Source organism: Natrix helvetica (genome assembly GCF_964273705.1).
Source record: "Natrix helvetica genome assembly, chromosome: 10".
Taxonomy (NCBI): domain Eukaryota; kingdom Metazoa; phylum Chordata; class Lepidosauria; order Squamata; family Natricidae; genus Natrix; species Natrix helvetica.
The window spans coordinates 636164-651827 of NC_138561.1; the positions used below are offsets into that span (position 1 = coordinate 636164).

At 45.2% G+C, this 15664-nt stretch overlaps 1 protein-coding gene across 1 annotated transcript in view; it reads left to right on the top strand.

Moving 5' to 3' along the window:
- Nucleotides 1-15664, top strand: part of HYDIN (HYDIN axonemal central pair apparatus protein) — a 325008-nt gene that overhangs the window by 101515 nt on the left and 207829 nt on the right. The window contains exons 16-19 of the mRNA XM_081963626.1: nucleotides 4623-4758; nucleotides 5551-5715; nucleotides 7683-7835; nucleotides 11325-11563. Of these exons, the coding sequence (XP_081819752.1) occupies nucleotides 4623-4758; nucleotides 5551-5715; nucleotides 7683-7835; nucleotides 11325-11563 (693 nt within the window). The remainder of the gene's footprint in view (nucleotides 1-4622; nucleotides 4759-5550; nucleotides 5716-7682; nucleotides 7836-11324; nucleotides 11564-15664) is intronic.

The window sequence follows — 15664 nt, forward strand, 5'->3', positions numbered from 1 at the left end:
GCCAGAAATCATTTCTTTTTTCCCCAGGGTGGTTTCAAAAAGCAGACTTCATTTGTAAGTACAAAAGCGAGAGTGGAGGGGAGCCATTTTGACTCCTCCTTTCCGCAGGAAGAAGAGCAAAAGTTTTAGTTTTTTAAAAACAGCTCAGCAAACACTCTTGCAACTGTGATTTTATTCTTTCTCACATAGTTAATTCAAGTGAGAAGTCAGCCTTTGTTCTCTCTCCATTCCGGAGTGGAGAGAGAAAGTTTGAATGCCGCTTTGTCCGAGGGGGGGTTAGAAAAGAAAAACTCCCCCCTCCAATCTTTGGCTTAAAATAGATTGAACAAAAACTTATGATAGCCTGCTGCTTATCCGTTACCAATAATTGAAGAGATTAGGAAGGATCCTCCACAGCCAACATTTCAGCCACATTTCCTTTGATGTAACTTGTTTCCTCCGGAATCCATTAGGCGAAGAGGCAAGCATGCCCCCCCTTCTGCTCCCTGGCTCCTGGGGCAAAGCTGGAAAAAAACCCGCCGGCTGCCGCCAAGTCTGGAAGGCTCCAGCAAGCTGCCCCTATGGCAGGAGTCCCCTCCAAGGTCTCTTGTGCTCCAAAAGGAGCCCACCGAGAAGACAAGCGGCAGACGAAACGTCCATCGCCTGCAGGGACCGGAAGTGATCTTCCCGCTACCCTGAACCTTTTAAAGCCACGGCTAGGCGCTGCTTTAAAAGGTGAGCGCAAAGCAAATAACAACTTCTCACACTCTTGGGAAGTTTTTCTTTATTGTACAAGGGTTTTCCCTGCACACAACAGCTGAGAGATGCTGGCAGTGGGGCGCAATTTGGGGGTGGCAGGTGAGGCAGGGGATGGGGCAGGATGAGATGGGCGGGCCGTGAGATGCACATCTTACTGGAGACTGGCAACTCCAGATCTTGCGGCTTTTTCGGGGTTTTCTTTTTTAAAAAAGCCTCTCCAGATGAGCTTGAAAACCTCCGAGGTTGCTTCGGAAGGGGAAGTTGGGCAATGTTTCTGCCCCATCTCTGCCCGGGGACCTGCAGCCTCAGAGGTTCAGAGCCTGCAGCCTTGGAGCAACTCCCGGCCCTTGCACAGTAAAGAAAAATTTCCCTCGAGTGCGAGAAGTTGTTAATTGCCTCGCACTCACAAGAATTTTTTCTTTACTGTGCAGGGGCTGGGAGTTGCTCCAAGGCTGCAGGCTCTGAGGCTGCAGGCGCCCAGCCAGTGGGGGAAACACTACCCAACTTCCCCCTCCAGAAACAACCTTGGAAGTTTTCAAGCTCGTCTGGAAAGGCATTTTTTTAAAGAACACCCTGAAAAAGCCGCAAGATCAGGAGCTGCCAGTCTCCGGTAAGATGCGTATCTCACAGCCTGCCCCATCCCCTGCCCCAACTGCCACCCCCCAATTGTGCCCCACTGCCAGTGTCTCTCAGCCATTGTGTGCAGGAAAAACCCTTGCACAGTAAAGAAAAACTTCCCAAGAGTGTGAGAAGTTGTTAATTGCCTTGCACTCATGAGAAGGTTTCCTTTACTGTGGAAGGTGGAGCAAGCAAGCGAGCAAAGAGTTGGAGGAACTGCAGGGTGTTGACCCAGCTGACTGGGAGTTGGGGGTAAAGCCATGGACACCTGGAGAAGCATTGGGGATGCACCACTCCACAACATGTCCTGAGGAGGTGGGGGCAAAGCCTTGGAAGCCTTCCAGAAGGTTTGTGCCCATTGCGATCCTCCCCTGCGGAATGGCAGCCCCGAGCCACTGGGGCAAAACGGGGATGACACGGAAAGCCTCCCGCATGTTGCACCCCCTTCTCAGCCTTCACCCATGCCTCCGTGCCGTTTTTGGGTGCCCAGCTTGCTGTACTGCCCACGTCCCATCCCCACTATGGCAGCAACATTGACTACTTCAAGAGACACTAGCCTGGCGGGGACGGGGGCAGCCCGGCAAGCTGGATATATGAAAATGGGGCGGAGGCACAGGCGAAGGGTGGGAAGGGGGTGCAACACCGGGGGGGAGCGCCCTGCAGCCTCGGCTCGTCCATGTTGCAGCTGAACCCACTGTCATGAGCTGGTGGATGGAGGCACCACAGGGCATGGCTGGGAGCGTGCTAACCCTGCGCTCCCCAAACACTGGATTCCGCCATTGCCATCACCCCTGGCCAGCTCGCCCCTGGCTGGCTCCTGAGCTAGGAGGCAACAGCCGTTCCCCCTGCCCTCTGTATCCCCAACATGAGTTTGGCTCTTCAGGAGCTGCAACAGTGTCCTGGTGGGGAGAGGGTTGCCCGGCCCAGCAACCTTTGTAGCCACCTGGCTATGAAGCTTGCCTAGCTGCCCTATCACCGCTGCGGCTGCAATGGCAACAGTTTTGGGAGACGCAGTTGGGGAGGGGAGGTAGGCTAGCGTGAATGCTTACCTGTGTCTAGGCGGCTACACCTATTTTGTCCTTAAAGGCTGCTGCTCTGTGCCTTGATCTTTCTCGGGTGCGGAGAAAAGCGACTCTGTGAAGGGACCGAGCCTGCGGTTGAACTTGGAAGCCAAGAGCTTTTTTTCTACCCAGCCGCTGGCGCAGGGCGCCGAAAAGACCTCCAGTCGCTGCCATCATCTTCGCGCATGCATAGCTTTCTTCTCACCAGCTGGAGAACGTTTCAGCACTCTGCGGCCAGCAGTTGGGTGGAAAAGAAGCCTCCGATCCTCCAACACTCAAAGAGGCGGCAGAGAGCCTTCTTTGCCTGCCAGCCACTTCCCAGCTCCAGTCAGCTTGCCGTCCAACAGACGTGGGTGGGCGAGTGAGCTGTGACTGGGGAACCAGTTCGGGGGCATGTCCAGTCTGCCAGTGCTACCCATTCGGAGAGCCAGCCCCGAGTTTTACTACCAGTTCGGTTGAACCAGTTCGAACTGATAGGAACCCACTTCTGGATAAATCCACCTACTCATTCCCACCAAACTTTGCAGGGAAACCTCTCCTTGAAAAGGAGAAAGAAAAATGGCACATTTCTGCAAATGGGGGCTAGGAAATCTACCCCTTGCCTTTCAAATTTTGCTGCTACCCTGATTCCGGTTTGCCGGTACATCTCCAGGTGATTTTTGTTCTGGCTGGGCTTCACATCCAGTTGCCTGGGACCACTTGTGTGTCCTCCTGGCTATGCCACCAGGTGCCCCCACCAGCCACCCTGAGTCATCCGCTCCAAGCCAGCTGCTACTAATCCTCTGCATCAAGTTGGCCATTCCCATGGCTCACCCAGTCATGCCCAGCTGGTTTCAGTGAGTCATCATAGACCCCAGTGAATTAGTTGTCAGCATTTTACTCCAATTAAATAGAATGTCATTCTTAAATGTGACAATTAGAACTGTAGTGATAATAATTTGATTGTATATTCACAGAACTTTTCAATTGTTACACAAGAATTAAGATATTGAATTTTGATTGATTACATACCATCAAGTGGTTGTTGACTATTAGTGATCACATAGGTATATTTTCTCCAAAAAGGTCTGTCCCTAATCAGGCCCTTCAGGTCTTCCAATGGTGCTAATCAAGGACAGAACCAACCTAGAACTAAAAAGAAATTTTCTGACAGTGAGAAGAATTTATCAGTGGATTGGTTTACCTCCAGAAGTTATGGGCAGTCCATCTCTGGAGGTTTGTAAGAAGAGATTGGACAACCATTTCTCCAGAATAATATAGGGTGGACTGGAATAGCTCCAAAGTCCCTTCCAACCCTTTTATTCTGTTCTGTTGTTCTGTGCACTCATTACTGCTGTGACTGAGTTTATTCCCCTGTGCTGCAGGTCATTCTCCTTTTCTCTTTCCTTCCTCCTTTCCCAGCCTTAGAACCTTGTCCAGAATGCTGGGCCTTCACATAATGTATTTGAAGTAGGATAACTTGAGCCTAGTCTTTTGTGCCTTGAGTGAGGACACTGGTTTGATTTGTTCAAGACTGTTTGTTTGTTTGTTTGTTTGTTTGTTTTCATGGCTGTCCATGGCATTCTCAGAAGTTTTCTCTAACTCCAAAGTTCAAGGGCATCATTACATTTCTTATCCCACTTCTTCAAAGTACAACTTTCGCATCCATAGAGTGCCATGGTCTTTGTAGGTTAGACATATCATATTATTTGAAAATCGTTTCGGAGGCCCTCATGGTTATTGAACCAAGTGCTAGTCTGCAGCAGCACTTTGCTCTCTTTTTCTGGAGATTGGTAGGGCATTTTGAAATCTGGTTGAGAAATAGCAAGGGGAATTCTAGAGAAACCACACTGGCTTGTCATAAACAAGACAGGTCATATGGTGCTAAGATCTTGAGCCTGAGGAAGGTGACGGAGTGTTGCGAACATGCTTGACACATCTCTAGCTCGGATTTCCAGTTCCAAGTCTGATTTTCTGTATAACATGGTTTTCAGAACCTGAACTACTGGGAAAATATCAAGGCCCACCCCTCTTGAGACTGAGGGTCAAGTGTGGGTCTGCTTCCAGCAGCTTCACTTTTAATGTACTGTATGAAGTTTTAGAAACCTACAGCTTCTGATAACTAATAACAAGCTGATGAGACTTTATAAATGTGTTATTCTCTACATCCAAATGATTAGAATTAAAAAAAAACATTTTTATTGATTTGCTTTTCTGATTAACTAGATGCCTCACACCTCCACTACATGTGGTTAGCCCCACTGTGAATTTTGGACGTTGTTTCCTGAAATTTCAGTATCAACAAGTGGCAAAACTTGTTAATGAAGCTGACCTTCCAGGGTGCTATGGTGTTCTTCCCCAGGTTGGTTTGATTTTTGACTTCTCTCTTTCCTATTTGAAGATCCTGCTGCTTCTGGAGGGGACTTTTCATTCAGGTTGATGGTCTTGTACAGGAGGATGAAACTGCAGCAATTCTAGGGGCAAGGTGGATTTCATAATGTGCCTATACAAAAGAGGAGAGAAATGTTTTAGCCCAGTTATGATCATTTCTTGAACTCTACTCTTATTTATATTTTATAAGGATGTTTGGATAAGTTCTTGCTTTGTTGTTGTCATACTATTGAAAACAACTGCTGAAAAGTTTGCTGAAATAAATTTTCAGAGCTCTATCATGAATAATAAAATAAATAAATAAAAGACATGGATTTTATTGGGTATCAACTCCAGTCAGCCCAGAGGCCTGGAGCTGCTATTCAGGGGAGAAGACTGGGCCAGCTGCCAAGACTCACCTTCCCTCCTCCACAAGCTGTCTAGCTAGCTGACAAAATTACAAAGCTCCTACTAACAATCCATGATTAATTGCCGGGTGGTTTTTGCTTGGGGCACAAGGTGATGGGTGTGTGGTTTACCTTAATTACCAGTGTAACTATAAAAGGTGGTGGGAAGCACAGGGTGGCAGCTCTGACAATTTATTCATCACGTTAGTGCTTTGTTGGTATCAGTTCTTGCCGAAGGAAGAATACAAACTGCATTTACAAACCGTTTCTGTGTTTGGCTGTTTTCATTAACCCTTCGGAACCTGACATTGGGGGTGAAAGCATAGAAACAGGAAGACTTCAAGCAGGTAACTCTTAGTGCTTTTATCTCCACCTAGGAATATAAGAACTCTCCCACCATCTTGTATTCAAGTCCAGCGCCTTGCGGTATTATCCCACCTCATGCCACAGTTGAAATCCCATTAGTTTTGGAAGTCGAGGAAAAAGGCCACCAGGAAACAATGGCCTGCATTGCTATCTTTGGGAATGAAGATTTTCCCCTGGTGAGTGGATTGAATGAGCAGGAATAAAGAGGCCTGTATTACATCTTGTATTACCTACAGTAAGTTCAGTAAAGTTCCTCAGCCACAGGAAGTCAGGAAAAGACTGATCCTTTGGTAATGATAAGGTCATTGGTTTGCTTTATGTGAGACAATATGCTAGAAAAGGAAAAAGAGGTAGGTCATTTATTGAGATGGATCCTAGGATCTGCCATTCTAGTATTTGACAATAGAACAAAGGATGGTTGAAAAAGGCATTCCAGATGATCCATAGCAAAATGATACTATGTGTGTGTGTGTGTGTGCCAATGGTTTGGGAATGGTTAAAAATTCCATATGTAAGTAGCTATATCTGAGTCTAGAATACAAGGAAAAATCCCTTGTAAAATCTTACAGTTAAACATTTATTTCTAATTTATTGTGGAAATTTGAATATTGTGTAATTGGGAATGTGTACTACATCATTCACTTGAGAAACAGAAGTTTTTCCATACAATTTTACTGTTCAAGATATTGAAGCACTTGATACTGTATGTACAGAACAAAGATCCTAAGAATATTTACATCTTCCTAGGTTTCAGAAAGGAGGCTGAAATGCAAGCCTCCTCAGGTACAAAAATGTTTGTAGTGGTAGAAGGGAAGACCCTCCTAAGCCAGTGCTGGATCTCCAATTTCAATACTTCTCTCTCAATGTTTGGTTCCTGGGGCAGATAGTTATGTTATTGCCATATGTTCTTGAGTGGGAATTTACTTGCCCAGAACAGGAAAACTAACTTCCTCAGAAATAAGCAATCTATTTGTGCAGTCAGTCAGTCAGTCAATTTCTATAGTCACCCAACTCAACAAAGTAACTCTTAGTGGGCATTACCAGGATTTGGACTGCCTGCTTCCATTCCTTTAGAGCCCCATCTCCCCCCGCCCACCCCTGTCCATGGCAGTTTATGTCCCAGTCTATGGCTTGGAATGGCACAACTCACCACAAGACAACTCTCTGTGGGACAATTCAACAAATACAAAAGTTAAATTAACTTCAATGGAACCGTGGCAATAATAATAAAGTTAAGTCAATCCAGAAGTACAAGAGTTACAATAATTTTGGAAAATAATGTAATCACCAATAATAAAAGTAACTGAATGAAACGATTAATACAGCATTGAATTGTCCTGTGGCAAATTGATCATGGAAAGTTAACTGTGGCGAGTTATCCTAGACCACCTGTGTCTCCCATCTCATCCCTCCAGTCTAAAGGTGGTGGGTGGCCTTGCTGTCCGTGGTGCTTCTGCCTAGCATTCAGCATCAACGGACCACCAAGAATCCTCTTCAACTTTTAGTTGTGATCACACACTGTTCAGTCAGTCTTCTCTCACTGGACTGCTCAGCACTTCGTTATTCAAACCTGCACCCCCCCCCCCCCCATGGCTCTCACCCGTGGAGGTAGGCTGCTTCACCCTTTAAATCCGTCAGGTAGATGTTAACAATCTCTTCTTATGGAATCCCTTTGCTCTCCTCAGCTACCAAGACGGACTATGAGGAAATGTCTATTCTAATATATTCCAACTCGACAACTGAGTGAAAGCAAAATTGTTGTCTAGCCCCGTGGGGAAGAGTAGCTGCAGCTACAGGGCCTTGGAACCAGTCCAGTCCAGTCCTGTGACTACCACAGGAAAAAAAAGGTTTTAAATAGGTTTCCCCCTCTTAATTAGGTATAAAGTTGATACCTAAGCACCAAATCCAAGGATGCATGAAAATTAACTTTCCTCAATTTAAGTATCTTGTAATTGTGAGGACTTCACCTTACAGGATTCTCTTCTATGCTTATGTTTTCTAGGAAATTTTGACAGTTGTAATTCATGCATCAAGAGGTCGCTTAGATTGTGGAAGGCTATTTTACAGTATCCAGTCATAATAAGTCAAATAATTGTTGCTGTATTAACTTCTTCTGCTTGCTTCTTTTTATTCCCTGCCATAGAAAATCCAGTTGGTGACTTTTGGAGAAGGCCCTGTTGTTTATGTGCATCCATCTAAGGTAGATTTTGGCTGCATCCAGGTTTTAAGGAATGTTTCCAGAGCACTTTGTCTTTCAAATCAGTCTGTTATTCCTGCACCATTTACGGTGCAGATGGTAAGTACCGTAATTTTGAAGCTGTTTTATATTGAGAAGTAAATCTGAAAAGGTGTTCTTTGTTAACAGTTTTTGCCATGATTATAGGATAAAGCCGCCCATGAAGTCATTTCCAGATGGATAGCACTTGGAGCAATGGAAGCACTTGGAGCGATGGAGCGATGGATATTCTTGGAATACCCACCACTCCAAGTGCTGTCCATATGGATATAGATTAATAGTTAGCAATTTGGAATATAGAGCATAGAACAGTAAGGTTGAAAGGGACCCTGGAAGTCTTCTACTCCAAAAATTAAATGAATTACCAAAAATACAGTAAGACTGTAATTGTCAGCCAGTGGCATCCAAGAAGTCTAGAAGGAAGCGGGCAAGTGTTTGTTTTGGCTGCCTATAGGGCAGAAGGAATCAGAGGACACACAAGGTGCTGATCAGAGTGGCAGGTTGATTGTTGCTCACCTATCAGAGGTGGCATTCAGCTGGTTTGGACCGGTTTGGGCGAACCGGTAGTGGAAATTTTAACTGGTTCATCAAACTGGCAAATACCACCTCTGGCTGGCCCTGCCCCTGCCCACCCAGCCACCCGATCACTGTTTGCCCCACCCACCTGCTCGCCCCACCCACCCGCCCACTCGCCTCTCAGTCTTCTTCCAATGCACTAAATATTGTAACCGACCTCTATACAATCTAGAATCTAATATTTTTTTCACTTCATAATGTATTTCTCCTTACACTACTACAGGAGGAGGGGGTGGTTGGGTCTGAGGTAGTAAATTAGACCCAATCACAGGTTTCAGCAAGCTACAATGGAAAATAGGGTGTATCTTCCCTAGAATTCTAGGCCGGATGAGCTGAATTGTAACTGTGTTAATTATTTTGACTATTGAGAAGGGACCTACAAATTTAGGTCCTAATTTCTTGCTAGGCTTCCTCAACTGTATGTATTTGGTCAATAGAAAAACTTTATCTCACACATGGAAGGGGGGTTGAAGTGAGCAGTGCTTGTCTGCTTGTTTTTTATATTCTTCTGCCACATTTGCCAGAGTTTTTTTTTGTATTCTCTCACCCCTTTTTGAGAGAGTCCAACAATTCAGTCAAAGACATTGAGAAAGGGGGATCCTTGGGCAGCTCAGATATGGGAACAAATTCCATGCCGCTGGTAACTTGGAAAGGAGTTAATCCAGTGCTGCTATGGACCGCATTGTTGTATGCCACTTCGGCGAACAGTAGCAAGTCTGACCAATTGTCCTGTTGGTAATCCACACAACAACAGGTGTATTGTTTGACCAATGTGTTTGTATGTTCTGCCGCTCCGTTTGTGCTCGGATGGAAAGCCGAGCTAACTCCTTGCGTGGACCCAGTGGACCTCAGGAACTCCTTCCAGAACTTGGCGGTAAACTGGACTCCTCGGTCAGAGATGATTCTCCTGGGTACACCATGCAGGCAGTAGATGTGCTTGTCAAATATCTTCACTAGCTTCTTCGCTGATGGTAACCCTGAGCAAGCGATAAAATAGGCTTGCTTGGAAAACAAGTCAATGACTCTCCAAATTACTCAGGGCTTTGAGGTTTTTGTGATCAGCCCAGACCTCGAATGGCACCTTCCCCCATTCTAGGAAGTGCCTCCATGAGAGTAGGGCCCAGCGGACTGTGTAGGCTTCTGTCTCCCAAATAGCCCATCATCTTTTAGTGTCAGTGAGTTTTCTGGAGACATAAGCACAAGGCAAGAGTTGTCCTTTTGGGTTTCTTTGCAAAAGCACTGCTGCTACAGCCACGTTGCTGGCATCTGGCTGTATTATAAATTGCTGCTCTGGATCTGGGTGCTGCAAAATGGGCTCTTGACCAAATAGCCATTTCAACTTCTCAAAGGCTATTTGGCAGTCCATTGTCCACACAATTGATTAGTTCGGCTTTTGCTTTGTTGGTGGAGACCCCGTTTTAAACAGTTCAGTCAGGGGCAGAGCGATTTCCGCGAAAGCCAAGTGTCAGGCCTACAAGCCATCTTTTCTTTTTTGGACTTCAGGCTTGCCACACTTTCTATTATTCAAGGGTGCATTTTCTATTGTGGGAAAATCGGAGGGGGGCTTATACAGAGTTGGGTAGCAATAACAAAATTCTTTCTAGAAAGCCAAGGTCATCCTTTGTCTCTGCACCTAGCTGGAACTGGATGGGTGGAAGCTGCCAGCATGCTAGTGGAAGATTGGACCATGTGATGTACTTGTGGGTGTGGGGGCAGGATCTTGAACTTTCAACTGCTTGGAGAATCCTGGGGCTGGAAGGGAAAGGCGAGTGTGTTGGTCCCTTTCCCCCGGGTGAGAGATAGGGAGAAGGAGAAGGATTCTCCAAGCAGTCTTCCCAGGCTTGGTTGCAGAACATTCAGAGGATTGCAGAAGCAAAATTGCAGAAGGTAGCCAGAAAAAAAGCCAGCTATGCTGTACTGAAAATTTAGCAGCAGTGTATCCTACAATGTTTCACAGTTCCAAGCTCCCACTCGCCAGTTAATCTCAGGAAATTCCAATGGCAGCCTGCCACTCTCCCCAGTATTATTAACCATGAGTAGGCCCAGCAGTTGACAAAGGCCAGTGAAGCTTGTCTCTTCTGTCAGCTCTGCCTGCATCAGATGACCCACACCATCAATTCAGAGATGCAGCTGCTGACTTTTTGGTTTCTCAGACCAGGGTTTAGCTTCCATCAGGGGAATCCAGGGGGAGTCCAGGGAAGTCACTCAATCATAAATCATCCACTTCCTCTGCTCCGTCTCTCCATCTCCCCTTCCAACTGTCACTTTCCAACCTCTCCACTCTTTCAGCTCTCAGCCTTTCTGCTTCTTCACCTCTCAGTTTCGTCAACAAATACCAGCCTCTCAGTTAGCTTATCTCGCCTTTCTTTCTCCACACTCCTCCACTTCCACATACCAATCTCTACTTTCCAAATTTTCAAAAACCCTCCCTGCACAAGACATTGGAGCACTATCTACAAACACATGCAGCTGCTGTCGCCATCTTTAAAAAAAAAGGTTTTGTTTAGTTACCTTCTATTCTGCTGTCACCAGGTATTGCCACCTCCACTCTCCAGACGGTTTTGCCTTGCTTTTCAGCAGTTAAGTCTCAGGGGTTATGCGGCAGGTGTTTGTTTATTTGAATTCTAAAGTCCCAGAGCATTTATCTTCTTCATTTTCTATTACTTTGTCTATTTTGTGGTCCCATCAAATTCGCATCCATTCTAGAAGTGCTACCTTTACCATAGCATGGCATATAAAAAGAATCTTAAAAAATAACAACTCAATGTAAAATAAGTTTTAACTTTAGAGTATCCTTGATATGTTTTGTTTGTCAATTCTTGGTAGTAAAAATACACCCATTTTAATGCACAGGATGGTTGCTTTTTTACTATGATTTAACATATTTGTATTTCCCTAATATGTAACTTGCCTTTTAAAATACTGAGGTCTGGCACAGAGTTGATTGATTGTGTATTTTTCATTGTGTTTCAGGCCCGTACTCCTTCACAGTGGAGAATTGACCCCAGTGAAGGGGTTGTTCCTCCAGAGGCAGAAATATCACTTACTCTTATTGTTAATTTGGATGATACCGTATTGTTTCAGGACAAAATCAACCTGGCTATAGAGAACAGTAATTCTTATATTATTCCAGTCCTGGCCACTGGCATTGGAACTACTATTGTCACAGACAAGCCATTTGCTCCTGCCATCAATCTGGGACCCCATTTCAGGTAAGGGTTGTTTTTGTCAGCAGTTGATCAGGAGCCAGGGGGCTCTGACCCATATGGGAAACTCAGTCAAGCTTATGCAAGCCACATTTCGTTAGGTAAGTATAGTTCAGTCCAGGTTAAGATGGTTCAGAGGTTGCTCAGTTGGATTCATTCCTAAGTCTGAATCACTTTCATATTCTTGTTGACAACTAGGGCAAAAAGATAGAAGAAATTTTATGAAATTAGCAAATGAATCAAAACTGCACAAGATACATTTTACTCTAGAAGACAGAAGCCAAACTCAAAATAATATGTAAATTGGTAGGTTAGAGGAGTGGGCTGAATAGCAATGAAATGAAATGAACATAATGAATCAATGTAAGAACAATTTATTCTTCATGCTAAGATACTATATAAGATATACCTGGTTTGATAATAGTATAGATGAAATTGAATTTGGGCTAATACAGATTAACAGAATTGGAAGGAACCTTATAGGTCATCTAGACCAAACCCCCAGCTCAAACAGGAAACCCTACACCATTTCTGACAAATGGCACCTCAATCTCTTCTTGCAAGGCTCCAAGTAGTGAAGCTCCCACAACTTCCCAAAGCAAACTGTTCTATTGGTTGATTGTTCCTCTTTATTTCTAGGTTGAATCTCTCCTTGGTCAGTTTCCAGCCATTATTCTTTTTTTTTTCTTCAATTTTATTAACAAACATGTAAGATACACACACACACAAAACTTAGATGTACAACACATTTACACAATGCAATACAAACAGGAGCTTCCTGTTCTTTCTAGTAGCAATTATCAATCGATAGCGCTCACCTTATATTATTTCCCCTTCTATTGTATTTCATTTGGATTTCACCATTCTTAACTTTCTTATTTTACTCATAACTATTATTTTTGAGTTTTGTTACATTCCTTCATTGATTCTTGTTTCTTTCCTCCATCCACCTATACCAGCGATGGCGAACTTTTTTGGCTCGCGTGCCATAAGTGAGGGGAACGCAGGGGGGTCATGTGCGTGCCGCACCCATAATGCAATGCATGACACCCCCCATTTTTACATGCTTCTTTCGCCCTCCCCAGGCTCCAGAGGCTTTATAGGAGCCTGGGGAGGGCGAAAACAGCTTCCCCCGCCTCCCCGGATGCCCTCGGAAGGCTTCAGAAAAGCCTCTGGACTGTCCCTGAAGCCTTCGGAGCGCTCAAAACGATCCTCCGAGCAAACTGGAAGTGACTTCCGGTTTGCTCGGAGGGTCATTTTGAGCGCTTCGAAGGCTTCAGGGACCGTCCGGAGGCTTTCCTGACGCCTTCGGAGCGCTCAAAACGACCCTCCGAGCAAACCGGTAGTGACTTCCGGTTTGCTCGGAGGGTCGCTTTAAGCGTTCCGAAGGCTTCAGAGACTGTCCGGAGGCTTTCCTGACGCCTCCGGAGGGTGTCCGGGGGGCAGGGGAGGTTGTTTTCACCCTCCCCAGGCTCCTATAAAGCCTCTGGAGCCTGGGGAGGGCGAAAATGGCTTTAAAAAAGGGTGAACTCAGCTAGCCAGCGCGCATGCCCTGACAAATGGCTCCACGTGCCACCTGTGGCACGTGTGCCATAGGCTCGCCATCACTGACCTATACCATTTATCCCATATCTGGTAGAATTCTGATTCTTCTTTTCCCTGAATTTCTTTAGTTAGTTTGTCCATTTCAGCACAGTCCATAACCTTTCTTACTATTTCATCTTCACTTGGAGTTAGTTTGTTTTTCCACTTCTGGGCAAAGGCAATCCTTGCCGCCGTAATTATATGTAGTATTAAATACTGGATTTCTTTTTTGTATTTCGCAGACATTATTCCTAATAAAAAAAGTTCAGGTTTCTATTCTATTTTAACCCTCGTTATTGTCTCCAGCCAATTTTTGGTCTTTTTCCAAAAATGTTTAGCCTCCTCACAGGTCCACCATAAATGGTAATATGTTCCGTGTATTGATTCGCATTTCCAACATTTTGGGGAGGTATTTGTTGAGATTTTAGCTAACCTTGTTGGTGCCAGGTGCCATCAATAAATGCGGTACTGCAGAATTTGCTAACTATATCCACTCATTCGATGTGATCCTGCTTCAGGAGACCTGGGCTTGTGATAAGATATCCTTTACAGGGTTTACGGCCATTTCATTGGCTGCTATTAGACAATCTACGGCAGGGAAGCCGAAAGGTTGTCTAGCTTGTTTGGTCTCTACTTCTTTGAAAGTGGAGACAGTGGAACTACCCCCCTGTGGCTCTTTAGCTATGGCGCTTTTAATGAAGAAAGGACGTAGTAAACTGTTAGTGTTCAATGTTTATCTTCCCCCGGTGAGGAAGCAAGCCGATATCAAGGCTCAATGGGGCACGCTGGAGAACTATATCACCTGTATGGAAACTAAATTCCCAGTGATGTACATCCTAATAGGGTGTGACTTTAATGCCCGTCTGGGAGCTCAAGTCCCCCCAGCAATAGAGGCACTCTACCCCCAAGAAACCCTCCAGGCCATAGGTCATCTGATTTCAGCCAGTCATTCTAAGGTCGAATTAACAAATTTTGCTGGCATCCAGTTAGCCCTTCTAGCAGCCCAACACAACAAGATAATTCTTAATGCAAGTACCCTAGGTGATCTGGCTGGCAAATTTACTTTTAGTTCCTTACGTGGGAGTAGTGTTATTATTTTGTACTGGTATCTCGACCCTTAAGAGAGGCAGTCCATGCTTTTTATGTGGATTGCCTTATGCAGAGCGACCACTACCCCCTGGTTACAATCATTGAGCTTTTTTCAAATACACATCTCCCTAGGGGCCCTCAGATATTAAATCCCTATGTGGCCTCGTACACAAGGAGGATCAAATGGTCTCCCAATATTGAAAAAAAGTTTCACTCCTTTTTATCATCTCCAGAGTGTCTCAACTTGTATAATCAGGTACTAGCAAGCAGTGGCTCGGAGATAGTCTTGGCCTTTGAATCACTAATTAACAGTGTCCAAAGGGAGCTTGGAGCCGTCTGTGGGCCGAGTGGTCTATATCAATCACGAAGTAATACTTGGTTTGACAAAGATTGCTTGATGCTTAGGAACCAGATTAAACGGGTTTACCTGCTCTACCGCAACCGAGGGGACCAACGCCTACCAGAGGACTACTACCGCCTGAAGCGGGAGTACAAAGGATTAATTGCTAAGAAAAAGAAAGCTAAAGAGAGAGAGAGAGAAGTGGGATTTACTTCTCCTCTCTATCCAGCAGAAGGACACCCGATTATTTTGGCAAATTGCTGCCAGCTCTTTGCTGGGCCATCGGGAACTCCCTCTATGCTGCATCTCTAACAGAGACTGGGAAAATTTCTTGGCAATTTACCAGGCATCAGCAAGTTCAACCGTGCCTGACCCACAGCTGTCTCCTGTAGCCCCTGACTGGCAACCTGTGACCCATGCTGAGATCACCGAGTTTATCTCCGAACTTAAGTCAGGCAAAGCTCCTGGCCCTGATGCTATTCCCCCTGAGCTGCTAAAATCCAACCCTGAATGGTGGATTCCTCTTTTGGCAAGACTCTTTACATATATTAATTCCTCTGGCAGAGTACCTTCCTCCTGGAGCTTAGCAATTATTGTGCCAGTTTTTAAACGAGGAAATAGAAACAACCCAGCTGACTATCGCCCCATAAGCCTACTCTCCATTATTGGGAAATTGTATGCCAAATACCTCCATCGCAGACTCCTCACTTGGGTTGAGGAATCCAATATCATTGGTGCTGAACAAATTGGGTTTAAAGCGGGCTGTGCCACACTAGATCACTGCTTTGCCCTAGCGCACCTGGTCGACAAATATACCACTATACCAGGTGGCAAACTCTTCAGTGCTTTCATTGACCTAAAGTCAGCATTTGACCCAGTCCCTAGGGGTTTGTTGTGGTCAAAACTGCTTAAAAGTTCAATTGACAGAAGTTTGCTGTTCTTAATTAGGTCCTTGTACAATCAGACCTCCAGCCAGGTCAGGTGTGGTCTGCAGGGAGAACTTTCTAATCCTATCCCGATTAAGAATGGAGTAAAACGATGCTAAAGCTTAGAAGGGATTTTGGATTTTTGGTAGTGGAATTGAAGAAGAGAGA